At 38.6% G+C, this 27162-nt stretch overlaps 1 protein-coding gene across 2 annotated transcripts in view; it reads left to right on the forward strand.

The window, feature by feature from the left end:
• The window catches only part of cdh8 (cadherin 8), a 125070-nt gene that overhangs the window by 65341 nt on the left and 32567 nt on the right, over positions 1-27162 (forward strand). For both annotated transcript variants that reach the window (XM_026937736.3, XM_026937737.3), the window contains one exon: positions 22699-22818. In XM_026937736.3, coding sequence (XP_026793537.3) covers positions 22699-22818 — 120 coding nt within the window. The remainder of the gene's footprint in view (positions 1-22698; positions 22819-27162) is intronic.

The raw sequence follows: 27162 nt of genomic DNA on the forward strand, positions 1-27162 counted from the left end.
GTTTCTATAGCAACGGCTCATTCACAGAGACTTGTACGGCAGACGCTCGATATAAAAAATGTGCGTAATCGTTGTAATATGGTAAAGATTTCTGTAAGTTTAGCATTTATGGAAGGAGTCTCCAGTGTCAGAGCTTTGTAACAGTCAGAGATAAAGCTGGAACTTTAAGTCTTCAGGACAGAGGAGTTTACGCTTCTTTGCGGTTTCTCAGTGACATGACAAGCTGCGTTTTTTTGTCTTATTAACTTCAAGAGAGAGAATAAAGGGAGGCTGGTGAGGGAACGACTGTTTATAGCTGCTATAACGTAAGCGAGAACAGGAACTAACCATAAACTAACTAACTATGAACGAATAAAAAGTAAAGAAAAGAATAAGACACTTGGAGACATGCTGTTACAGGAAATTAATCAGCTTTGTAGTGTTAACTGTAACTCTGCTTCATCACACCACCACATTACTGTAAGATAATTTTACTGTAACTAATGCTACGTTAACAATCAGTCATATGTTTCCATGTTTAAAAGATGATTTCACATAAACAAGCTGCTCTTGTGTAGAAATATTTCAGAATATTTCATGAATTATCACGCCATTCTCTTAACGTTTCTCAACATGCTGAAACCTCTATATGTTCCATTAGCAATGCTCCGATGCTAAGTGTTTACACAGTGTAATTTTAGCCAAACGGAGCTTTTTCTTAGCAATTTTTCCACACTTCTGAAGAAAATGTTGACGTTCTCTATGGTCTTGTCTCATTTCCACACTCTCTGAGCCTTTCGGTTAAGAGTTAACAGCAATGTTCTGGTGAACTAAATCTTTAGCCTGAGTCATTCGCTAATTCATGCTGAGATCCATGATTTCCAGTTGCCTAGCAACAGTATTCTCACAACTTTAACTACTTAAACAGCAAGGATATTGTGTGTTTGCCTTATCAGCTGGAAAGCACAAACTGACGATAGCATTATGGAAACTTCAGCATTAACATTGCTAAGCTAAACATTACAGAATGTTTATGAAGGATACGAAGAGACGGAAAACTTCGACAAAGGTTCCTACTCAAATTAGTTAGCTAGATAGATAAAGAAATAAAAGAATATATACTAGCATAAATAAGTAGACTTGTTTTTGTTTGAAGGTAAAGCCTGGACAAAGGGGAGATGCAACAGTTATTTTGGAATAAGTGCCAATATTTTTGTCTCGTGCTCCGTCTACCACGTCGTCTCGTTGGTCCTTCTCAGTAAATCCATTTATTTATTTATTGAATCGTGCAGATGTTGCTGTGTGTCCAGTGTGAGATAAGACACACAGCTTAATAAAACTTGGGAGGAGAAAAGAACATTGTGTCTTGGCTTTAGCTTCCTGTGCTGGAAGATGATGTGGTTGATGACCTCGGCTCTGCTGATGGAGCTGAACAAAGAGGAAATTCAGGATAATCTCGCTCATTATCTAATCTTCCCAGTGCTCCGTGTGGCTCAAACAAAAGTAGGCAACGCTTAGAACCACACACACGAGTGTTAATGCTGGATTGGATCACTGTGTAGCAGCCAGAGCTTCATTCTTCTTCTTTATTCATGGAAACAGAGAATTTCCTCCATAAAATAATGACCTGTTTAAATAATTCAATCCATTTTACATGCTGTTTCTGATCATCATTTGTTAAATTTAAATAAACTGTACATAAAACAGACACCTCTGTGGGCGGAGCTACGTGTGAGCTCAGGTTATGATGTCACTATACAGCATAATCACCGTGGATTCAGACTAATCATATACAATATGCAAATTAGTAAAGGATGACAGTGTGGCACCTGGAAACTTTTAGCCACAGATCTTGTGGACTAAACTAGCTAGCTAGCTAAATTAGCTAATGTTGGTGATGAACAAGGTTACCGTTGTCATGGTAACATTATAATGTGACTGACTGTAAATGAAATCAGTGAGAATGTTGAGAGTCTGTTACTGAAATCCCACTCGTGTCAACATTAGCTATTTTACATGAGCTATTTTACTAGCAGTTAGCAAGCCGACTAGCTACGTTGACTATTTATAGTGACATTAGATAAGGACATGTTGCTAATCTGCATATTAATAACAGTAAATATGTAGAGATGTGCACAGTTAATGTATAGAAATGTTTCTCAGCCATTTAAGTTTCTTTTTTTCCTTTGAAAGTTTATAAAAAATATATATTAACAGCGACTCCATCTGTATTTCTGAATAAACTTAATTTGGGGATGGAGTTATGTATGATCTCAGCTTAGGATGTCACTAATAAGAGCAATGGATTTCAACAAATCACGTACGATATGCTAATTATTATAAGTACTAATTATATTATAAGAGGATAACGTGGTACCTAAAACAAATTTAGTCATACAACTTGTGCTCAAAAAGCTAAAACTAGCTAGATAAGTTAGCTAATATTAGTGGTTGTTATGGTAATATTGTAATGTAATGCGCAATGTGAGTTTGTTTATTAGCAGTTAGCAAGCCAGCTATGTTAGCTAATGTTCATGATACGGGGATATACATAAAGGCAGGATTTTTGCATGAATTTACATATTAATGGGGTTAAATATGGAGCTGTGTTAGTTTCTTTTTTTCACAGACATGAAATTTTCTAAAACTCTTGGCACCTACCATGAAATGATAATAGCTAAAATGTAGCGCTAATAATACCACACTGAGAAACATTCTCATTATTACGACTTGCTTTAGTATTTTCTTCACATGCCAGAAACTTCTACACAAAGCTGCTTTTATGGAACAAATAAAGGATTTAATTGCATCAGACTATTTTTGATATTTTTGCCAAGAACTTGTCGAGGCAGGTGTCACTTTTTTTTTTTTTTTTTCAAAGACACAAAGCTTCCATCAGCAAATAAACCAAAGCTCTTCAATCTCCAACTCTATCAATGATTCCTGCAAATTAATAATCAAGCGAGCCATATGAGGCCTGACAAATCCTCCACAGTGCTTAAAGTTAGCGGGATTAGAGATCGTCCACGCTCTCAGAGTTTGTGCTCTTATGTATATTCATGAGATTATCTACCATTTCAATTTCACCTCAATTAAATCTGAGTCCGTTACTTACCAACGCAGGTCCACGCACAATGGGAATTAGGAGTCATTTGCATGGATTGGACAAATCTCGTCGGATTTAGCGAACCCGTTTTCTCACTAATGGGGTCTTTGACTTGCGAGGACTGAGACGAGTGAGCGAATTCCCCCATCAGGTCTGCAGAACATATGCTGGAATTATAAAGCCTTCTGGCACCGGCGAGAGTTTTTCACCGACTCTCAGGGTAATTAACGTCGAGTCATGCGGCCCGCCTCTTTTTCCAAAGAAAAGGTGTGAATGACAATAATTGCTACATGGAAGAATAAAGCGAGGGGAAAGTTGTTTCTTTTTTTTTTCCTTGTTGTCGTTTGTGTGAAACTCGAGGCCTGAGGGAGCCGGCGTTCGTGGCGGCTTCATTACCGAGTCATTATGGCGGAGAGACAGATGGCACATGGCTCCTCCGCCCTTCCCTCGCGCTCTCCTGGCAAAATGAACGCGTGTACGGAGACGATGTGTCAGGATCTGCTAAATTGGAGCGCTGAAATAAAATCGAAGTGACGTTAATAGATTACCCAGAGTTCATTTGCATATTGAGAGTTATTACGAGCACGGGTAACAGGACTAACAGGCGAGCACGGCTGTACTTCTAATAACATTTCTGATTATGCACACGGCATCCCTGGCAGGTAAAAAAAAATAAATACGGACTCGTCAGCGGGGATTCTGACAATGGCAACCGGTGACTTTTCCCCGTAGACGGATTTATGGAAATATGGAGGAGATTTATTTTTTCTTTGCAAAACAAACACTGCTGGAACACTTTATGACTTAACAATTTATTCAGACACAAGTGTAAGACTTAATCCTAATTAAAAGCCTTAATTAAATTAGCTTTAATTTCCTTCAAATCTTTCTGCGCAACAATTGAAAAGCCTTTGGCTCTGCTCTAAAGGAACAGTCCAAACTGGATTCCTTTAGCAAAGAAGTTTTGGCATGAAACTTACTTCTATATTTTTGCTCTGGAGCTACAAGGCTAGTGTAGCTAATGAGTAGTGGAAGCTCGTAGCCTGCAGTTTCGCATGGTGCAAAACCACCATGTTATACCTCAACCTGAGTCACTTCTAAAGCCTAGGAGTCTGATACTGATGTGGAGTGACACCACTGTTGCTAACGCAGTGACACTGTTGCTAGACCTTTAGACCCCTTTAGCAACATTATTTTTTTTTAAAAGCGCAGAGAGACAAATCTACTGACTTTTTGAGCAGATGTTAGCAACTGTCCTGTACTTGACATCACAGGTTATATGAGTTAAAGCCAACAACCAATCACTGATCACCACTGTTTCCAATCAACCAATCACTGATCACCATTTTTCCTAATGACCAAATAACCAATCACTGATCACCATTGTATCTCATCAACCAATCACTGATCACCATTTTTCCTAATGACCAAATAACCAAATAACCAATCACTGATCACCATTGTTTCCCATCAACCAATCACTGATCACCATTGTTTCCCATCAACCAATCACTGATCACCATTGCTTCCCATCAACCAATCACTGATCACCATTGTTTCCCATCAACCAATCACTGATCACCATTTTTCCTAATGACCAAATAACCAATCACTGATCACCGTTGTTTCCCATCAACCAATCACTGATCACCGGTTTCCCATCAACCAATCACTGATCACCGTTGTTTCCCATCCACCTTCTAGACTTCAGATCTTCTTAAGTGTCTTCAGAAAATCTTCCTTCTTCATGTAACATGGTTTGATATGCAAATGATCATGATGGTACGATGAATATGCAAATTAGCACAGTGACATTTTAGCAACATTTTGTCCACATATTAACTACTTTCTCCCGAAAATATACACTGTGTGAGACACCGAGTGGCACGAAACTCTGTGCCGAGGAAGAAAGCGATGGAGCTACAGCTGCTTTTTTAGCTTTTGTCACGTCTTGTGTCAATTTTTATTTTTTTTTGTCCAGGTTTATCGACGTGTCAGTAAGTCTGTTTGTGCTGTGATGAAATGCACAATGCTAACTGCTAGCCGCGTGCTTCCGTTCCATGTCCTGGCTGATTGACTGCACCGAGTACTTTTTTTCTTTTTGGTCCTGTAAAATGTAGCAGTGAAGAAAAACTAGTCGTCAGATGAAATACAGCATTTGATGTAATAACAATTGGACAAAAAAATTGAACCAAATGGTGTGTGAACAATTTCTGATATTTTCAGTAACTGCTGAAATTTCTTCTGACTGTACATCATGCACAGAGCTCTCGCAGAAGCAGCCATATTGTATCCTGCCCCCTCTCCATGCTAGCACATGCTAGTTCTCAGCTGTCTGATAAATGGTGAAGTCCAGCAGCAGGTCGTAGCGCGTGTGTGTGTGTGTGTGTGTGTGTGTGGTGTGTGTGTGGCTCAGTGGTGGCAGATGGAGATGGAAGCAGGGGGCTCCGGGGTGTGTAACGCCTTGTGCAGCTGGCCTACTGCGATGCCACATCTGCTGCTCCGGAGGCGTGTTGAGAGACACCCGAAGGTCCGGTTCGGCCTCCGAGGTCTCCGAGTCGAACCCAAAGCCAGGAACAAACAGGGACTCGCTTTAAATCTTTAAATATCCCGACCTTACAGATTCACCTCGAGTTAGTGAACGCTGCAGGAGGATTAAAGGTGCAGTGCATTATTATTCTTTATAAATTTTTTATTATATATGCAGTGCTGCTACTTCTGTAATCTTCTAAATAGATCAAGCTGCAGATAAAGATGTCTTTAAAGCAAGGTGTTGCACTCTACACATTTGGGTTACATTTTTCTGGCCCTGAAATTAGCTTCAGCTTCAATCCAGGATAAAACTCTGTTCCACCTTTTTTTTGTTTTCTTTCTTAGGTTGAGTCAGTGGGATGAAGCGTATTTTTCCTCTTTATTGATTTTTTTTTTTCAATTCACCTCACTGGAAGCAGAGGGTGCATAAAATTACACACTGCTCCTTTAAAATAACATCCTCCTTTAAAGCTAGTGAAAATGTAAATTAAAGGTGCTTGGGGGATTGAAAAGCTGGAGGACCAGCTACACAGGAAGAGGCCGTTAATTAGCAGGCTAGCAAGTTTAACCTAGCGTTATTAAATATTAATATCAGTGGATGCATAACATTTGTGGTTAAACATGAGAAAATGTCTATAGATCGTGATTTTCATACACTGATAATGGAGTGTTTTTTTTTTTTAAGTTTTAAACCATCAAACCCCGTTCTTAGCTAACACTGGTTCTTATGCAAGAACAATTTTGTCAGTTTTGAGATTGTCTTGGAAAAATCCAGTGTCTCATACCACCAATAATTATTAACATAATTTTAATTAATTTTAGCCAAATTAAATTGACGAAATGGACAAATGATCGTTCCTTCTAGACAGTGCCTAAATCTGTAACTGAACTGTATAATTAATATAATTATGTTTAATTTATATTGTGACTTTTTCAAATCCAAAGACACAAAACAATAATAAAATAAAAGCAAAAACAAACAAATGCACCGACTGACCTTTGCGATGTAGCTTGTAATGTAGTGAGCTAGCTTCAGCTAATGATATTTTTAAGGTTTAATTAGCATTGCCGCTACAGATTACATCATGGAAGTGTCTAACTATGTTATAACGCACGCTTTATAAGATGCACGTATTATACATTTCTTATCTTTCTTACCGACGGATTAGGCTTTTCAGATCGTAGCGTAATCAAGATCTGAAGTCGTAACTCGTGTACGGTGCCTCCTTTGTCTCGTTTGAATTCTGGGGAAAAAAAGCCCTGTAGCTTGTGTAAATAACCCAGCATGCATTGCAGGAAACGCACAGATGTTTGCGGCCTGCTCGCCAATTTGTCAAATCTCCATTACAGTTTGAAACTTGAGGAAAAAGTAAACAGCCTCTCGCTGGCGTTCCGTGGCTGTGGCATCGCAGACATCCTGAGTAAGCACTTCCTCTGCACCATCTGTCACGTGGAGGACGTTTAGAACAATCAGGGTGGTGTTTAATTGTCCATTATATGCTCATGTATGGCAGGTAACACGGGGACAGGTGTTCAGTGTGAATGAGGAACGTCTACAACGGCGCTAACTGAACTAAACACTTTCCGCTGCAGCAATTCAGCCGGTTAATGTCTGGCCGTAAGTGTGTTCTCAGCTAGCGAGCTGTTTTACCTGAGTTCATTCAGCTGCTCTGTGTTGCTAAGAAAATGCTGTTGTTCAGCTATTACTGAGCCTCGAGTCAAACAGGACCCGAGTGGCTTGTTTTTGCTTTTTTTTCAGAGTCGAGTCTATTACCTCGGCCCATTTTTCCCACGAGGCAGCGCAGAAAAAAAATCCCGCACGTGGCCAGGAAATGAAGCCATTCACGGCACTCTGCATAAGATTGCTGCCACGGATGATTGGCTCCGAACTCGATAGAATGACGGACTAGGAGGAAAAAAAAGGCACAATGAAGAACTATATAAATATAAAAGTATATAAATATATAAAGCAGGACAAAAAGCATCTGTTTTTTTTAGGCTTTTTCCTGAAAATGATGATGAAAATAAGAGTCAGAAAAAGAAAAGGGGAAAATCACGATGTGATAAAGGAAGAGAAAATGAGAGAAAGCTGAAAGGAGTCGAGAGCCGCCGTGTCCCATGTGACAGGCTAATCAGCACACGCTAGCATTATGTGCTACACAGGGTTGCCAGGTGCGTGACAAAATCACCCCAGTGTTCAGGAAATATAAATCCAGTTCAAGTCCAAAGCTCACGTTCCACCTGAAACCCCGAGCTGGAATCACTTCCATTTCCACAGCAGCGTTTATAAACGAGCGGGTCTTTAACGCTCAGGGAAGGAGTCTCCAGTGTCAGGCCTTCGTATCAGTCAGAGCTAAAGCTGTAACTCTTTCTTTCTTTCTCTTCTGTTTATGTTCTTTCTTTCTTTCTCTTCTGTTTATGTTCTTTCTTTCTTTCCTTCTTTCTTTCTTTCTTTCTTTCTTTCTTTCTCTTCTGTTTATGTTCTTTCTTTCTTTCTTTCTCTTCTGTTTATGTTCTTTCTTTCTTTCTTTCTCTTCTGTTTATGTTCTTTCTTTCTTTCTTTCTTTCTTTCTCTTCTGTTTATGTTCTTTCTTTCTTTCTCTTCTGTTTATGTTCTTTCTTTCTTTCTTTCTTTCCTTCTTTCTTTCTCTTCTGTTTATGTTCTTTCTTTCTTTCTTTCTCTTCTGTTTATGTTCTTTCTTTCTTTCTTTTCTGTTTGTTTTTTCATTCTTTCTCCTTTATGTTCTCTTTCTTTCTTTCTGCTTCTTTCCTTGATAAAGAGTTACTGTATTTACCTCTCATATTTAAAGCACAACGCAGTTGTGTGAAAAGGAAGAAAAGGCAGTGTTTTATTGTTTTATTAATGTTGTATTTATCAAGTCTTTTAAAATATTCAGTAAAAAAACAGTCCCAAGCTGAAGCTCGTCCTTCCGTTTAAACGGACGACTCAGCGCTAACACACGTCATAAACTCTACATGAGCTGTGAGTGTGAATAAAGTGTAATAAAGTGAAATTCAGCCTCATGAAACTGCACGGCTTTAATTATTAATCACGACGGGACGGGCGAAGGAGAGCCGCAGGCTCGGGCCTACATGAGAAATGTTTTATAGAGCAGCAGCAGCGAGAGAGAGAGAGAGAGAGAGAGAGAGAGAGGTTTCTTCCTTTCATGCCCGGAGTGTGCTAATTCCGACGGTGCTTTTGGCTCGGGTTCCTGCGAAGTGATCGGATGCCAGGATGCCTCCTCGCACACGCCGCTGCCTTCCAGCTCTCCCTCTGCGGATTAAATATGCAGGAGGAGCGCTGGAGATATTTTTTATCCCCCTGTATTTCTTGTAGGTGCTTTTCTCTGGAACTCGTCTAACCTCGCTCGCATGCTGGTGAACAGCGAGTTCTGACACGGACACGACTCGACCCCGCGCTCCTGTCAGAGCTCGGCCGAGGCCTCGGGCTCGGGAATAAAAAAGCGCTGATTCCTGCTGATCCTGCGTGCGTTATTTACACCATTACACCGCTTTAGTTTAATCAGAGCCAGTGCTCAGAGATCAGTGCAACAGCCAGGTCTGTTTTTCTTCCTGCCCTGAGTGAGGGACTTCACCTGAACATACACGTGCACACGTACACGTCCAGGATTTACGTTTTTATTCGTTCATTTTATTCAGGATTTCATCCAAACCTGACGGAGGGTTAAAGGTCACGCTCCAGGGCACCAGGATATCGGCTTTAAATGTGAACTGTGGCTACGAGATTATAAATTTCACAATTTCACCAAATAACAGCTTCAGTGTAAAGTTACACGTATATTAAAACTTACACACACTTTATCTTTCTTTCTTTCTTTCTTTCTTTCTTTTAAAATGCATTATTTTTAACACATAAATGTAATACTTGTTTTCATTCTTTATTTCTGTTTTTCAAAAGGGATTTTTTTTTAATGAGTAAATGTGTAAAGCCCAATTTTGAGTGTATTCTTCCTTCCCTCTTTCCTTTTTTCTTATCTTTGCTTTTTTCATTTCCCTCCTTTTGTTTGTTTGTTTGTTTCTTTCTTTCTTTCTTTCTTTCTTTCGCTCAAGGATACTTTTATTAAATGCCAACAAAATGAAAATGAAATAATTTAAAACAGAAAGTAAGGGAACATTTAAAAAAAATCTGTAAAAAAAAAGAAATAAAAAAGAACAATTTACAAGTTTAAAACTCAGGAGAAGATTTTGATATTAAATCATCTGTGTTCATTCGGAGTTTCTCAGTCTTATTAAAGACATATAAAAGCAGAAGAAGATTTCAGGATAAAAATGAAATCTCAGAAAAGTGTACTGTGACAATTTATCACGATGGGGATGTCGCGCTGCCGAGCCGTGGCTGTGAGTCTCCGCGGTGTTTATCACGATTATTTTAACAAACTGAAATATCACAGTCTGAATATTAACTGCAGCTTTATGCTATTTATTTTCATTTTCTGTTTCTGCATCCTGTCTTCCATCCATCACTCATCGTGTGTGTGTGTGTGTGTGTGTGTGTGTGCACACAGGTATGTGCATGTGCGTCCCCTCCTGATGGATTGCTTGTCAGGAGAAAAAAAGCAGCGCCTCCTTCACCCGAGCGTAGCATTTACTCGCTAGTCACGTACACACGCTCTGTTCTGGCTTCAGATTCTCAGACGGAAACGAGTTTAACCCTTCACACGCCCTCTCTCACTGCCACCTCCATGTCAAAGGTGCCATCTTCACTGGAGAGGGAAGATCAGAGGCCTGGCACTGCTTTTAAACACACACACACACACATACACAAACACACACACTCTTCATCAGTGCCTGTGTGTTCACCGTGTTTGCACTGATAGCCAAGTGTCAGCTTTGATGGCCTCCATCACCTTCACAGGAAGTAGGAAGTCAGTGTTGCGTTCACACTCCGCCTCACACACACACATGCACACACACACACACACACACACACACACACACACACACACACACGCACACACACACACACACAGAGACTCGCAATACCCATTTGCACATGAGATGCAAACATTCACTCGCAAACACTCACACAACACACTCAGCATGGCTTTTCTCGCATCCTCTCTCTCTCTCTCTCTCTCTCTCTCTCTCTGTCTCTGTGTCTCTCGCCCACTCCGCTGAGTGGGTGCAGTTTTGGCCAACATGCCCTGTGATGATTGCAATCGCTTTAATGCGTCGCTTTCCCCCCCGTGAGAGATACACACTTCCTGCAGATGAGAAAGATGAAGCTGAAATCTTCACTCCAGTGTGTGCAGAAACAATTAGAGGAAAAAAAAAAAAAGGACAGGATGTTGCATGGATATCTTTAGGAGCTCGTCATGTACGTCATGAACTTTTCCGCTGGTTTTTGATTTTATCACAGGGATCATTTATTGTCTTGTTTTTCCAACTTGCAGTTCAATCCATGAATTTTTGGATTCTAAATCTTTGGATTCTCACTAAGTCTGCTTTCACTCACTAGATTAGCATTCTCTCGTTAGATTAGCATTCTATCGTTAGATTAGCATTCTCTCGTTAGATTAGCATTCTATCGTTAGATTAGCAATCTCTCGTTAGATTAGCAATCTCTGGTTAGGTTAGCATTCTTAGATTAGCTTGTGCTTATTAGATTAGAATCCTCTCGCTTGATTAACTAGCACGCTCTGCATTAGCTTTCATTCATGTATTCTCACTCTCTAGCTTACCTTTCACTGCTGATGTTAGCTTCCTCTTGCTTTTTTTTTAAAGATTACCTTTTTCTCATTAGATTAACTTTCTCTCGCTGTCTTAACTTTCTCTCTCTTGATTCGGTTTCACATGCTGTTAGCTTTTTCTGTCTAGGTTAACTTTGTCTTTCTGAATTAGCTTTCACTCACTGGAATTGTTTTTCTTTTGCTCGCTCTCTCTCTCTCTCTCTCACTCTCTATGTTACCTTTCACTGCTTTCTCTCACTAGATTCACTTTCACTCACTAGGTTAACTTTTGCTCACTTGGTTATCTTTTTCTGTCTTTATTAACTTTCACTCACTGGATTAGCTTTCATTTGCTAGTTTAGCCTTATCTTGCTAGCTTCACTTTCACTCACTACTTTGCTACATGCTTCCTAATATTAGCCAAGCCTCCTTTACATTAGAAGAGAAGAAAGTCTGGTATATTTCTTGGAAAATCCACAATTATTCAGAGTTTTACGAGTGGATTGAGACCAACATTAACCTCGTTAGCAGGCAATAATAGGTTTATATTTCCTAATGCTCTCTCTCTCTCTCTCTCTCTCTTTCTCTCTCTCTTTTTATGATGGTCCACCATTTCTCCCTGAACGTCTCTTGATCCATATTAAAAATTCTGTAAAGTAGGCATTTTACATTTCATCGTTGCTTGTAAACATGTTTGCCCTTCCATCTTCTCTCCTGATTTTTATTCCTTTATTACTTCCATCTTGTTTGTTTGTTTGTTTGTTTTTTCCCAGTTAATCATCACTGTCATGGGAACAATTAAGCATGCGAGGTCTAGCAATTTGTCTCGGCCGAAGCGTCATGAGTGCAGCTCTTGTTTCCTAATAACTAATTAAAGTGAATCAATGACACAACACTTCAAAATGGCGGCTCGTGTCAGTGGCCTAGAATTACACCTTTAATTGTTTTGTTCTTGTGAACACATTGTCAAGGCCTCAGTTTAAGGAAGTGTTACCTAACTAACGGCCTCGTGACTTTTTCTGGTCCACAGGACCATGCTGAAGTGTCTCAAGCTGCCGCTCAGTCACTCCCCAAACCTCCACTCTGTCACTGTCACTCCACAAAATGCCATTCTCTCTCCCTGAGGTGCCACACTGTCGCTCTCCAATCTCCCATTCTGTCAGTCTTCACACTGCTGTGTGATAGGCTCCCTGATACCATTCTGCCACTCACTCATTCACCCATCTCCCCAAACTGCCACACTCTCATTCCCCACGATGCCATTTTGTCACTCCCTGACCTGCTACTAAGTTACACCAAAAGCTGCCACTTTCTCATTCCTCAAGCTGCCATTCTGTCACTTCCCAAACTGCCACTCTGTCACTCCTCAAACTGCCACTCTGTCACTCCTCAAACTGCCACTCTGTCACTCCTCAAACTGCCACTCTGTCACTCGCCAAACTGCCACTCTGTCACTCCTCAAACTGCTGCTGTGTTGCTTCACAAGCTGCCACTCTGTCACTCCCCAAGCTGCCACTCTAGCTACGTTTACAAGGACACTAATAATCCGATCATAATTGGACTAGAAGCACAATCAGATCTAAAAAGTCACATGTAAACACGTCAATCGGAATGAATTGGCCAAAACCGATTAAAATTTCATCCGGATTATAAGGGGTGGTTTAAACCTTTTCTAATCTGGTGGAGAGGACGTGTAAACACTTCATCGGGTTGAAAATGAAACCAGATAGTTCTGCGCATGTGCAATAATGTACAAACACGTAATGACGTATGACGCACGGCTGTCAGCGGTATTGGGGCTCTGACCGTAGCCTCAACAGGTGCCATGTTCCCCTCCACCATTGAGCATCGTGTCATAAATGACTGTCGTGTCATCCTACAATTCTCCTTCCACTCCTCGTCTGTGAAGTGGTGCAAGACGACGTTGTCCCACCGGTCCTTGCTTCAGACCCTCATCCACAGACGCCTTGTTCTGGGCTCGGGAAGGGGCATTTTAACTGCTTGATAAATACACGCAGTACCGCACAAAACATCACGCGCTCATCGTCTTCTAATTAGCAGCTGAAATAGGCGAATGTTAAGTCCGCTTTTTAAAACGAAAAAAAGAAGCAATGGCGAGAGAGTGGCTGCTAGTATCTGCGTGTTGGAACGGCGGGAAACGTGTAATCGTGCACTGTGCGCATGTCAGAAGATTCTGTCATGTAAACTCGCATATCAACCCGATTACTTTATTCAGCGTTCTTGTAAACACTGCGATCGGATTAATCAATCTGATTGATTTCATTCCGATTGAAACAAAAAGTGTCCATGTAAACGTGACTTCTGTTGCTTCTCAAGCTGCCACTCTGTATCTCCCCCAAACTAAGTGACCACTGTATTGCTCCCCTAGTGGCGACTTTGTCACTCCTTGACATCCACCATTCTGTCACTCCCTGAACTTCTACTATTGTATTTAATATATTCATTTATTTTAAGCTTCCCACTCCCCCTAGTCTTGCAATAAGGACTTCATTGAAACCATTGCTGAAATGCATATTTAAAAAGGAATAGAATATTTTCTATATGAGAGCCAGTGTAATTCCATCCATCCTCTGTACTGCTTATCCTACACACGGTCACGGGGAGCCTGGAGCCTAACCCAGGGGACTCGGGCCACAAGGTGGGGGACGACCTGGACGGGGGGCCAATCCATCGCAGGGCACAATCGCACACACATTCACACTCTATGGACAATTTAGAAGTGCTAATCAGCCTACAACACATGTCTTTGGACTGGGGGAGGAAACTGGAGTACCCGGAGGAAAGCCCCGAAGCATGGAGAGAACACACCGACTCCATACACACAAGGCAGCGGCGGGAATGCTGTTGTAATTATTCTTAATTTTTTTGTAATTATTTTCTTACTTTTTTTTTTCCTTCAGTGGTCAATAAAAATGTGTTAATAGTATATAGTTTTTTCACTATTAATGCAATTCCTAACAGAGGGAAAGAGAGATAAAAGTAATAATAATAATAATAATAATAATAATAACAATAAAAGACAGAAGAGAGGAAAATATTATGGACATGTGCATGATTTTTACCAATTCTGTTCTAATCACACTCGGGTCATTTTCCTCCACCTGCTTCTCCATCACCCTGAATGTTAGCATGAATGTGAATTAGCGGGAGGTCGTAGATGGAGATGAGTTTGCTGAAGGAGAACCTTATTGTTATTTACGACCAGGATCCCTACTTCTCTTGTTGACGCTCATGTCCTGTGATAAACAGCATGCAGGAACCACCCTTTTCAATTATAGTGCCGGCTGTACATCATAGCGGAATGAGAAAATTACACCTCCTCGCATGACAGCCGAGGAAAGGAAGGTTTCCACCTCGACCCCCTCGCTGCGCTCAGAGCTCTTAGCGTATGCCGTAAATGTCCTTCAGCGGCCGGTGTGAAACGAGCTCGGCTGTCCAGGGTGTATATTTCTCCCCAATCCGACACGTTTCCAAGTGAACCGAGTGCTCTAGTGGACGTTTGAGGTGGTTAGTGTGCCGGCGTTGATGATCCTCAGCTCAGCCTATTATCCCCGCTGGATGGATCAGCCTGCAATTTTTGGACGGCTGATGGTTTTGTGATGACAGCCTTCGTGGTGGTGAATGTGTCTCTCAGCGACGGCGTCCAATCAAGCGGGTCAGGTTGGCTCGCCTCACTCCAGCTGAGAACATATAGATCTCTCACTACAGGCAGCTGATTTCCTTTATCCTCAGTCTCAATCATAGAAAAACAAAAGTCTGAATTCAGTAACAAATTGTGTGATAGCACGAGCTACATCAGTTCTGTAGCCAGGAATGAATTCTATGAGGAAATACGATAAATAAAGTGCAACACGCTCATGAATTTTGGGTAGATGCGAGACCGTAGGAGCGGTGATGATATTCAGAATTTGTCATTTAATTATGTAAGGTAGGATCTTCTATCAATCAACTGCACAACATTAATAACGTTAATAGGGGTAGGAAATAAAACATCTTTATGACAGAGAAACAGAGATGCTTTCATGTACGCTGCCCAAACTCATAGAGCGGCTGTTTTTAGAAAGATGTTAGATGTAAATCACCTCCAAACCTGTCCAGTGTTTTATACACCACTGTCCTGATGTTTACTAATTCATGAAGTGTTGCTCCTTACAATGCAACATGGCTGACAGTAACAGATGCACAACTTGGACATTTCTGTTTAAAGTACAGAATGGTCTAATCGAGTAAAAAAAAAAAAAAAAAAAAATCTGCCAGTCTGGAACAAACATTAGTTGTTGTTGTAGTTGTCTGTTTGTTTGTTTGTTTGTTTGTTTGTTTAATTAATAAGGCATCCTTTAACTTTAGACTGAAACTGCAATTTTATTGTATTTGTTGCTTTATTTGTTAAAAATGGTATTCTCAATGAAACAAACAACCAAATAAATAATGTATTTTTCCCCAAATTAATCCTTTAATGTGTTTTGACTTCTTTTTTTCAGATTCAAAAAAGGTTTGCAATTATTAAGTAATAAAATATCTAAAAATCTGGAGAAGTTTTATAATTTACGCATGAAAAGGTTAAAACAACATGCTCGTAATTGGGGGAAAATAAAAATCTTATGAAGCCTCCTGCAGTTAAACCTCGAGCACTTCATCAGCCATCTCTTTGATATCCCTGAGCTCAGAGAATAGCTATCTGGCTAGTAGCTTTCGACTAGAGACCAGAAACATGCATGATTCTGATTGGTTAATCCTGGTTCTCATCACTAGTGGCCAATAAAATGTGAATAAACAAACTGAGGCATTTGATGTTTAGGGTGTTGAAACTATGCTGAACATCATTATAGTGCAATTACTTCACAAAACACCATTATGACATGTATATAATCATCTTAGCTGTGTGTATGCGTGATGTTAACCACCCATGAATAAGCATTTGGGACTGTCCTGAAATATTTCAGCATATTTCATATTTCAGCAAACCCAAAATTCCTCCCTTTAGCTATGCATCGAGATTAAAAATACCTATAAATGTTCCAGGCTGAACAGATCTGGAGCCACAGTGTGGCTGTAGAATATCTCTGAAACATCCCTAAAGCTCTAAAGATAATGTTAATGCTTCGCGGTCACTCAGTGCAGCTCTGTACTTCTGCAAAAAAAAAAACTCCATGGTATAGAATAAAAACCTTCTTCACTTCCTCGCATGGCTAGCACCATTTATATACGTACCACAGGGACAGGATTATCTCGTCAGACTCAGGCACCGAACCAATTATATAAGTAATGCAGAGTAAAACTATATTTCTCAAATGAGCACACCAATTATATTTATACCAGACCTCAGAGTGAGAGAACAATCTATTAAATCAGTCTGGAGTCTCATATTATTCCCTTAACCATGCATTCAGACCTTTCATAATCAAAATTACTCATTCAAATAATAAAGATATTACTGATGTAATAATTCAATTGAATCAAATGAATCCAAGTTGCTACATTCATACATAATTAAAGAAAGTAATGTTCGCGAAGTGAAAACGTTCTGAAGGTTTTCTGAAGGATTTATGTTCTTCATTATCACCAATATGTGTATGATATTTAAAATTGGTGAAAATAAATTTAACCCTTTAGTGACCAAGTCTAAGCCTAAACATGGCTGTTTGGTTGTAGTTATTACTTTCTTTCTTTATACTCGATTTGCAGTTTTTCCAAATAATAACTGAAACATTTAATACAAATCATGCAAATTGTTAAATGAGGTTGTGAAATTGCAGTTTCAGCAAACTGAATTAGTTTTTGCTGTTAGTGCTGACTCAGTGTAGCTCAGGTAATTATCTGATTATTTAGATCAAGTGTAGTTTCAGCTTCTGATGCTCCACCTGGTTTCTACTGGAAATCTGCTATATTTTGTACACTTTTCTGGCCACAGGCTTCAGAATCTTGAAGATTACAATCTGATTGGCTCTCACACTTCCATGTGATTTGACCCATTCTCTCCCAGACTTCACGTCTCAACAAACAGAAGCAATATTGAGTCATGTTCGGGTCAAATTGTTGTGTCTTTTTAAAATGTCAGACTTTGTTGTTCCAAACCTTTAATCTATTTTTATTTTCCATTAGCGTCGTCTTATCTTGGGCCAGGTGAATTAGTTAATCTGTCAAAGCAAGTACCAGCCAATGGATTATGGAGCATCTGATATATTTTTGTACTCTTTTCTGGCCACAAGCTTCAGAATCTTGAAGTTTGCAATTTGATTGGGTCTCGCACTTCCATTCACCAGTTTGCAGCTGAAACACAAACCTGCACGCCACAGTTCATATAATCCTATCTTTAAAAGTTAATTAGCGCCGTGTAATTCAGATAATCTGGAAAAAGGCTGTGATTTATCGCATTCTTTCAGTAAAATTAGGACGATCTTGATTATATTTATTAACAGAATGGACCAGACGCTACTGCAAATGCAAGATGTCTGGCTTGTGAGTCTAGCTCATGGGTTAGCATCAGGAATGTAATGATGAATGTAATGTAGTGTACAGGATGAGGTTTGGGAACCACTAACCTTCCCCATGAGTCAGGTGAAACTTTCAGGACTTATCATCGTTCAACATTCCCTTCACTTTCACAGCTCTCAGATATCCGTGATATTGTTTTTCTGTCATTATGTTCATGTATACAGGAAGTCCGAAGTGTACTCTGGCTATTTGGAGCTCGATAACAAAATCCACTTCTCTCTTGTTGCTTTAGAAGAAACTTGGACATTTCTCCAGACACAAACAGCATTTCGGTGTGTGTTCATGCTAGAACACACTTCACAGCAGGAATGATGAGTATTTACAATATATTTTTTTTAAATGCATTTATTTCTGTAAAGCTGCTTTGTGACAATGGACATTGTTAAAAGCGCTTTACAAATAAAACTGAAATGAATTGAATTGATGTTGTATGTATGAAAGGTTCATAAATGCCTATATGACATTTATATACTCTGAAATACTCAGTGGACGATGTTTAAATTCAGAGTTGTGTTAAATTTCCCTCTTGTCATCATCACCATCAGGCCGAGATTTTAGTATCCTGCGTTGGACCGATCCAGCCAGAGATGATTAAAGTTGCAGGCGAGTTAGGGAATTCTCTATAAATATCGCTCAAGGGCGAGCTAATCTGCCCCGATTTGAAGCCTGGCCAATGAAAGGCTTCTCTAATCCCTCATTCTTTTTTTTATCAGAGGAATAGAAGAGAATTTCACTCCTGTGTGAGGGGCAGAGACTTATTTCATGGCCCACTGACTCCACAGTTTTACAGAATAGTCATCCTCTTTTATTTATTTATTTAAATTTCCAACATCGTAGCATTGTGTTCACTATTTTCTGCAGACTTACGTTTATATTCCCAGCTGGCAGAATAGTAGGAGGCAAATATAACGCTAGCGATTAGCAGAGTAACCTGATGTTGGCTAACTGTAAGACTGGAGTAGTACAACGTAAAAATATAGGAATATGAACTTCATGTTAATTTCACGTTGTCAGGTTATTGAGGGAAATTGGTCTTAAATAACAACCAAAACAAATCATTAGAAGATAATAATAGAAGAAATACAGTACATATAGTATTTATAGCTACTAACGCTGGACAGGCCACGCCCACAAGCAGTAGTTACACGCCCACAAGAAACAAACTCCACGCGACACAAGCGACTTGTCACCTGCTGGTTTCGAACGTAGCGTCGCTTATTTTTTTGGTCAGTTTGTTAGTAATCTAGACAGCGTGAGGCTATTGTCTTGCGTAACTGAAATGAGTAGCAAGTTGGCAAATTGAGGATGTGTTCAGTCACGCCATGGCGATACAGTTATCCTGCGTTCCTAGGCTGATCGCTAACTCTGTAGTGCATCTCATCCAGTGATCATTTTATCGCCCTTCTTTTTTCTTTTCTTTCCACAACCAATCAGTCAGCAACAACAACAACAACAACAAAAAAAAAGAGACTGTGTGTTGGCAGCCGTCCTTCAGCTCTCTGGAAATCAGTAAGGTCTTTATTAAGTTGCGCGCCCGTGAGGCAGCGTCGGAGCGAGTGAGGAACGAGTAAATAAAAGGAAGTGTTCTCGTCCAAGAATGTGACAGAATGCACCGCTTTTATGTTTACATGAATCAGACGGCGGACGTACGGCGAGCGCCAGAGCGAGTCCTGAGGGAGTGTGTGTTTTCACATGAGCTGTGAAAGGTGTTTGACTTAGTGATAAGGAACAACGACTGAGGAACACACACACACACACACACACGTATCTCATCACACTTCCCAATCACTGGATAAAGAAGAATCGGTGTATTCGTTAGTGTCCTCCTGTAACGAGTGCTCTGAACACACACAGGTAAGCTGAGGTCCTTGTTTGGTTTGTTGACCGAGTTTCAGACACACACACACACACACACACACACACACACACACACACACACACACGTCTCTGAGGGCCACTTCAGGCTCTCTCTGGCTGAAATAATTGGGTTGCAATAATAAAGCAGGGTTTGAAGTCAGAGTGCAACGATGCTGCTGCTTTTTTTCTCGTTTATTCATTTCTCTCGCTCGCGTTTGAAGTCGAGACGCGGCGTTCGCTATTCATCATCTCTGTACACTTTTCTGGACTTTTCTATTATCATGTCATTCTGCAAAAACGAGTGAAAAGAAGAGAGAGAACAGAACGTACTTTCACTGGGGAGTAAACAAGGGCAAAGTTTGAGTTAATGCTGCAGTCGTGTCAGTGTTATTATCACCTTCTGAAAAAATTCTCATGTCGACCTTTATTTATTATTATAATTATTTTTTAACCAAAACCTCACCTTATTTATTTATTTATTTATCTATCTATCTATCTATCTATCTATCTATTTCTCTTTCGTATATGAACTTCCACAGACAATTTCACATTTTAAGTGTGACTATTTAATAATTCATTAATTAATTTGTTTATTTGTTTATTTTTCAATTCCTTTTGTTTGTTAGTTACTCAGTTTGTTTGTTTGTTTGTTTGTTTGTTTGTTTTGTTACATTTGCATTAAACCAGGAAGTGTGTCAACTATTTCAATGCGTAATGCATTACACCTGATACATTTCACCAAATGCAGTCTTTCTGTTAAACATGAGAAAAAAATATTTATTTAAACACTTTATTTTATTTTATGTTATTTTATTATTTTTTCCAAGCTCTCTAATATCTGCCTAATACAAGACAATTTCTGGCTCAAACCTGATAAAAACATTTCCACAATTTTGTAGTAAACTTGTTAGACGTTATTGTTTCTATAGTAACCGCTCATTCACAGGGACGCGTACAGCATACGCTTGATGTGTGAAATCGTTGATATGGTGAAATTTCCTGTAAGGAGAAATGTGTTTAGGTAACATTAATGGAAGGAGTCTCCAGTGTCAGCGCTTTGTTACAGTCAGAGGTGAAGCTGTAAGTTTAAGTTTTCCGACGTCTTCAGGACAGAGGAGTTTACGCTTCTTTGCGGTTTCTTGTTAAAACTGTGTCTTATTGACTTCAGCGGAGAGAATAAAGAGCGGCTGGTGAGGGAACAACTGTTTATAGCTGCTATAACGTAAGCGACAACAGGAACTCACTTGTTTCATGAACATTAAATGTAACTATAAACAGATAAAATGTATGATGTGTCGTTCCTTAAAGAGTAAAGATGGTAAATGGTGAATTGGTGCGGTATAAGAGGAATAAAGCACTTGGGGTGGTAACAGGAACTCGGGCAGTTTTATTCTCGGTGTACTTTCAGCGGTTCGGCTTCGTACCTGCGTGTGTGAGTTAATAATCAGATGTACAGAAACTCTGCTGCACACTGATCTCCTCCAGCGCCGTGGAGATCCGACTAAATAATGCAGAACGCACTGAGGAACCTGAAAGAAAGACAAACTGTTGCTCTGGTTTACACACACACACACACAGGAGGAGATTTTCGCTGCAGTAGCTACGCTGGTGTTTCAGTACCTGTGGCTTTAACACGATCCTCCTCGCCGCTGAACAGGCACTTAGCCGAGCTGTCAGAACGTACTTTACAAACAATTACCGCACCATCTGCACTTTCACGCTGCACAGTAGCATTAGCATTAGCATTAGCTCACCACATCAGCTTGATTTTTTTCTTTCAGCACACACACACCTCTTTCTCATGCCTTAATCATCCCATGCATTAATAAACAACACATCACACCATTGCGCTTGTGTTTATGATTCATTTTAACACGAGACATCACACTATCAGACGATCCGGATATTCTGATGGGTTTCAGTTTCATAACAGCGTTTCTCACACAGATCGAAGAAAGCTAGCAATAAATAATCAGTTCCTTTTAGAACTCAGGACTTTTAGACTCGACTGAATGGTTCAGATTGTTGGCTACAAACAATGAATATCAGTTCAGTATGTTTTTGTTCCATTTATTTCTGTTTTTTTTGTTTGTTTGTATTTTATGCATGTGTTTTTTATCCTGCTTGTTATTTTTTTCCAACCAGCTCCTGCCAATCCCATCTTTTATTTATTTGTTTGTTTGTTTACTTGCTTTCTGCTTTTTCATTTCTTTAAAAAATATATTAATGTTTACCATGCTTCAGCCCATTTTCAATTCCCTATGTTTATTTTTGTTTGTTTGTTTGTTTTATTAGTTTGTTTGCTTTGAGTGTTTATTTGGTTGTTTATTTTTCTGTCTGTTCTGTTTGGTTGGTTAGTTGGTTAGTTGTTTTGGTTTGTTTTTGTTTAGTTGGTTGGTTGGCTGTTCTGTTTATTCGTTGTTTGTTTTTGTTTGTTCGTTTGGCTGGTTGGCTGCTCTATTTGTCTGTTTTTGTCTGTTTTTGTCTGTTTTTTCTGTTTTTGTTTGTTTGCTTGTTTGTTTGCTTGTTTGTTTGTTTGGCTGTTCTGTTTGGTTGGTTGGTTGGTTGGTTGATTGGCTGCTCTGTTTGTCTGTTTTTGTCTGGTTTTGTCTGTGTTTTTGTTTGTTTGTTTGCTTACTTATTTGGTTGGTTGGCTGTTCTGTTTGTTTGTTTGTTTATTTCTTTGTTTGTTTGGTTGGCTGTTCTGTTTGTTTGTTTGTTTATTTTGTGAATTCCACTCATAAAGTTATGTTACAATTTTTCACTTATTTCTGTAACTTTGATGTTTCCCAGCTGCACATATTTATACAGACTCACATGAATTTTTAAAAAGGGAACCGACGGAATTGAATATTTACTCGTGATGAGTTTAAATAATTATGCGATCATTATGACAGTCATTTCCATAAATGTAAAATTGAGGTTTATTTATAACAGTAAGAGTTTATAAATTCAGAAAAGTGATGCACGGTTTCCGTATCTTGAGTTTTTTGTTTCTTGTTTAATTGCCGTGTGCAGGAACCTCGGTGACGCGGGTCACAGCCACGGACGCCGACGATCCGGTGTACGGAAACAGCGCCAAACTGGTGTACAGCATTTTGGAAGGACAGCCGTATTTCTCCATTGATCAAAACACCGGTGAGTGGGCTGCGTTTTTTTCTTTTCTTTTCTTTTTTTTTTTTTTTTTTACACTTTCACACGCTTCTCAACAAAGTCCAGATGGTCCTGAATGCCTTATGTAAATGTACTATAATTATCTGATTTTAATCTGATCAGAATTTGTATTTTCTCTCAGATAATGAGGCTTGTTAATGATAATGCTCCATATGTGTACACTGTTTATTCTCTGCTGTTCGGTCATTGTTTGATCTGAAGGGCAAAAAAAAAAAAAAAAATCTTACAAGTAAATTAAAAAAGGAGGTAAAACTGAAATGAGGTGTGAAGTGAAGCACGCTTGATTTGACGGAGCTTCCAGTCCCATCTGCAGTCTGCTTCATTTCAACCTTCACTTTGTTTTTTTTTTCACTTTTTTATTATTCTAATTGCATTTTCAGCCGACTTGTTAACAGCGTCTGTGAGCAACATGATTAAATAATTGTGAAATGAAATTAATAAGCAATGAGATGGAAATGTGGAAATGCACAACACGTCGTTTAGAAACTTGACAGAAAATAAACGAGGCCTGCGACCATCCAGATTGTGTTTAATCACTAAATATGCATTGTTGTTTTTATTTATATTATTTCTTACACTTCGACACATTTGGTGCTCCATTTCTTTTCCACTTCCTGTCAGAGTGTGAATGTGTGCAGCCGAGGGAGCGACGTTGTGTGTTTGTGTGATTAGTGAGTGCATGCAGATGGCTTAGTCGAGTGAGCCAGATGTTTTAATGAATGTTAATGAAAAGTAAAAGGTAAAGGGAAAACAACCATTAGGATCCATTTGACACTTTCAGCACTACGCAGGAAATGAGATGCGGACGATGAAGAAGTAAACATCATCACGCTCCGGCTGATCGCTGCCTGCTTAACTGTTGGCAAAGAAAGGAAAAAAAAGTACAAATGTCTATATGGAAATGAATGTTTGTAGCTTCTCTAGTCTGTGATGATGACTGGAAATTAATTTTCATGATTAAACAATTAAACATTACGCTATAGAGGGAGAACATACGCGCGGAAAAATAATCACAATACTCCGTGTGCTTGTTTCAGGAACTGATGCATGAGCAGTTTAAACTTTTTTTTTTAATTTCGTCCTCCACGTTAAGCAGTAAATGTTGTTTGTTTGTTTGTTTGTTTGTTTTTTACTGTCGTCCATTGACACGATTCCTACATGACCTGAAATATCTGGAAAATCTATGAACAAGTAAACATCGTGTTAAGAAATGTGACTTATTACCTAATATTTCTCTCTAACACTGAATTAAAACGAAATCTACAGTATGTCGTGAATAAATAAGGTCAATTTGTGTGTTTCACAACACATCTCTGAGGAATTCTGGATTCTGATTGGTCAATTTGTTCATTTATCGAATGGTGACACAATTTTTATGCTTCTGTCTGTGATCAATCTTCATATGAAACTTAATTCCACCCAATATCAGTTATGTTATCAGTAAAGCTAGATTTTTTTGGTTTGTTTTATTTAAAAGGCCAGTGTTTATTATCATATCTGGATTCTGATTGGTCAAAAGTTAATTAATATTCTATATAACAGTATGAGCGATAACGCATTTTCTATAGCATGTTATTGTTTCTATAGTAACAGCTCATAAACGGATATAAACAGCTGCACATGAACAGATTAAATAAAGTGTGTAATCATTGACATGGTGAAAATCTCTGTAATTTCTGTAACATTTATGGAAGGAGTCTCCAGTTTCAGCTTGTCCAGTGTCTGATGTATTCGTTGCTGCAGTGATTTTCAGGTTCAGGACATCAGTACGTTTGTATTTGATAAATCAGGGTATTTGCATTGACTCCGCCCTCCTTTTTATACGTTTAGGTAGAAATAGCATTAATTTCATATTCATTAAGGCAAACGTGTGCAATAATCTTTATCCAGCTATGCTCAGTGGAAATGGAAACGCTCGTATCAAGATAAATTGATGTATAATATTCATATCTTGCTCTTTTTGCTCCTTACACTCATCACCGTGCCGAACTGACGTGTCCTCCCGTCCGTACGTGTCATTCCAAAAACGTTTTACTCCCACTCCAGTTCTCTGACCTGCTGCCTGCATTTTCACGTCTTAATAAACTCTAAAAACTCGCAGTCTGACTTTGTCACAGTGACCTAGCAGATGCCCAGAATGGCCCGTCTCTGCAGGGGGTCCATTTAGTCCGTCTGTTACCTCGGCTGATTTCATGTTCGCTGACTTTCTGCTCGAATACGAAAGACGTGAACTGCAAGAAAGAGCCAGAAAAAATGGCATGGATTAAAAAAATAAATAAATAAAAAAGCTACACATTTACACATCAACATCAAACAAATTAAAACAAATTGCTTCAGGTCTCAACCTGGTTCTTTAATTTATACTAATTTATTTTTTCCTCTTACATTCAGTGAGCTGCGCATGTTGCATTCATTTGCTTCCATTTTGAAATTTTATGCAAACCAGATGTTCAAACTCATAAACATCACCGTGTATTTCTGCTTTTCATCATTTCAGATTCATTTCGGAGGAAAATTATCAAACGACCTTGAATGACCCGGATGTGTATCAGGGATTATTGTGTAGATTAAAGATTAAAGATTGTTGTACTGTTAACGCGTGCTTTTTAAAAAGATGGCGACGGTAAAGGAGGACGACATGACGGGTGAAGAAAATCCGCATCTGCTGCAGTTTAAGAATATTATAATCACCTAAAATGTATTTCTCTATTTCTCATAGATCTCATTTATATCAAATCTTTTATTTAAAAGAAATAAAAAAATTCAGAGTTACACATCTTAACCAGAGAATAGTGCGTACTTGCACTTCTTTTTTTTCAGATTTGGTGTTTTGATTTGTAGACGTTGTGTTGTGAAATAAGTAGAAACAAATTTAAAAAATAGTCAATACTTATTTTATGGATAAAAAAATCCTATTTTGAAAAAAAAAAGTTCTGTCCTTGTTTTCCTATTTTCATCTCAAAATGTGAATTGAATGAATGCAACGTACACGAACCTTTGAATAATAGCTATTGCACTGAAGGGTTTTTTTTTTCATGGTTGAAAGCTATAAGATTTTGAAAGGAAGGAGGAAAGCAAAAAAAAAAAAAAAGAGAGAGAGATCAAAGGCGTCTTTTCCGAAATCTGGGTTGATATAGCCAGCTTTCTTTTCATGTGATGATGCTACAGGTCTTCTTCTTGTCTGAAAGGATTACATACAGCTCAGGATGCACTTTATTCCTTTCAGCTATCACAAGGCAGACTTCTGTGACTCACCAGCACGCGTCACTGACGCTTAATGCCTGGGTTCTGAAGAGAGAAAATGGGGGATTTCAGTGGTTATGGCATCTTCTTAAGTCTGTGGTAACTGTGATAACTTTAGCACAGATTGGATAAAACTCAGGCTACAGAGACAGTTATATAGCTAGAATACAATAAACAAATAAATAAGTACGAAAGTGAGTAAGTAAATAAATAAATAACAGGGTTGCCAGATCTTTCTTTGTCTCATATTTTTATATTGCTATATAAACTGGAAATTATTCATATATTTAAGTTAATATTTAAATATTAATCATAATTAATTTGGCTGTATTTATTTGTTTGTTTGTTTGTTTGTTTGTTTGTTTGTTTTTGTAAGCGTTTACAGTTTGGAAGGTTTTAAACTGTACTTAAAATAGAAGAAACCACGAATCTGGCAAAACCCTCGTTTTTACACAACCACCTTCTCTGGACGTCGATCCTGACGTGGGTTTGAAATCAGGAAATCATCAAACTTCCTTAAAAATGTTTACAAAAAAAAAACCAGTATGTCCATAATAACAAACAAATAAAGAAATAAATAAATGAATAAAAAATACTATATTTCTACAATTTAAAAAAAAAAATCACATTATATCCACAATAAAAAAGAATGAGTGATATCACATCAACATTAAAAAATAAATCACACAAACCATAATAATCAAAAAATCACAATACATTAATAATTAGGGTAAAAAACAAATAAAAAAGAAACGTAATGCAAAAAATATATATATATATATATTATAATATGTTAATGGTGTTTTAATTCTTTATATTAAATCACCTTTAACATATTATAATATTTGTCGTTTCATTTTTGTGGTTTTGAAGGAATGTTTTGTTTTTACGTGATATTAAAATTTGCTTTTGTACTTCTGTAAACTTTTTAGTAATTTGTTGTTAACAGTCAGTGTGTTGAGCTGAAGTTAATCCTCTGTGTATATTTAGAGCTTTAATTGTAGAGAGGTCCGGGATATTGCTTTGAAAATGAAAACGTGAGAAATTTCCCGTTGAATCGGAAGC

This window comes from Pangasianodon hypophthalmus, chromosome 25 (assembly GCF_027358585.1).
Source record: "Pangasianodon hypophthalmus isolate fPanHyp1 chromosome 25, fPanHyp1.pri, whole genome shotgun sequence".
NCBI lineage: Eukaryota > Metazoa > Chordata > Actinopteri > Siluriformes > Pangasiidae > Pangasianodon > Pangasianodon hypophthalmus.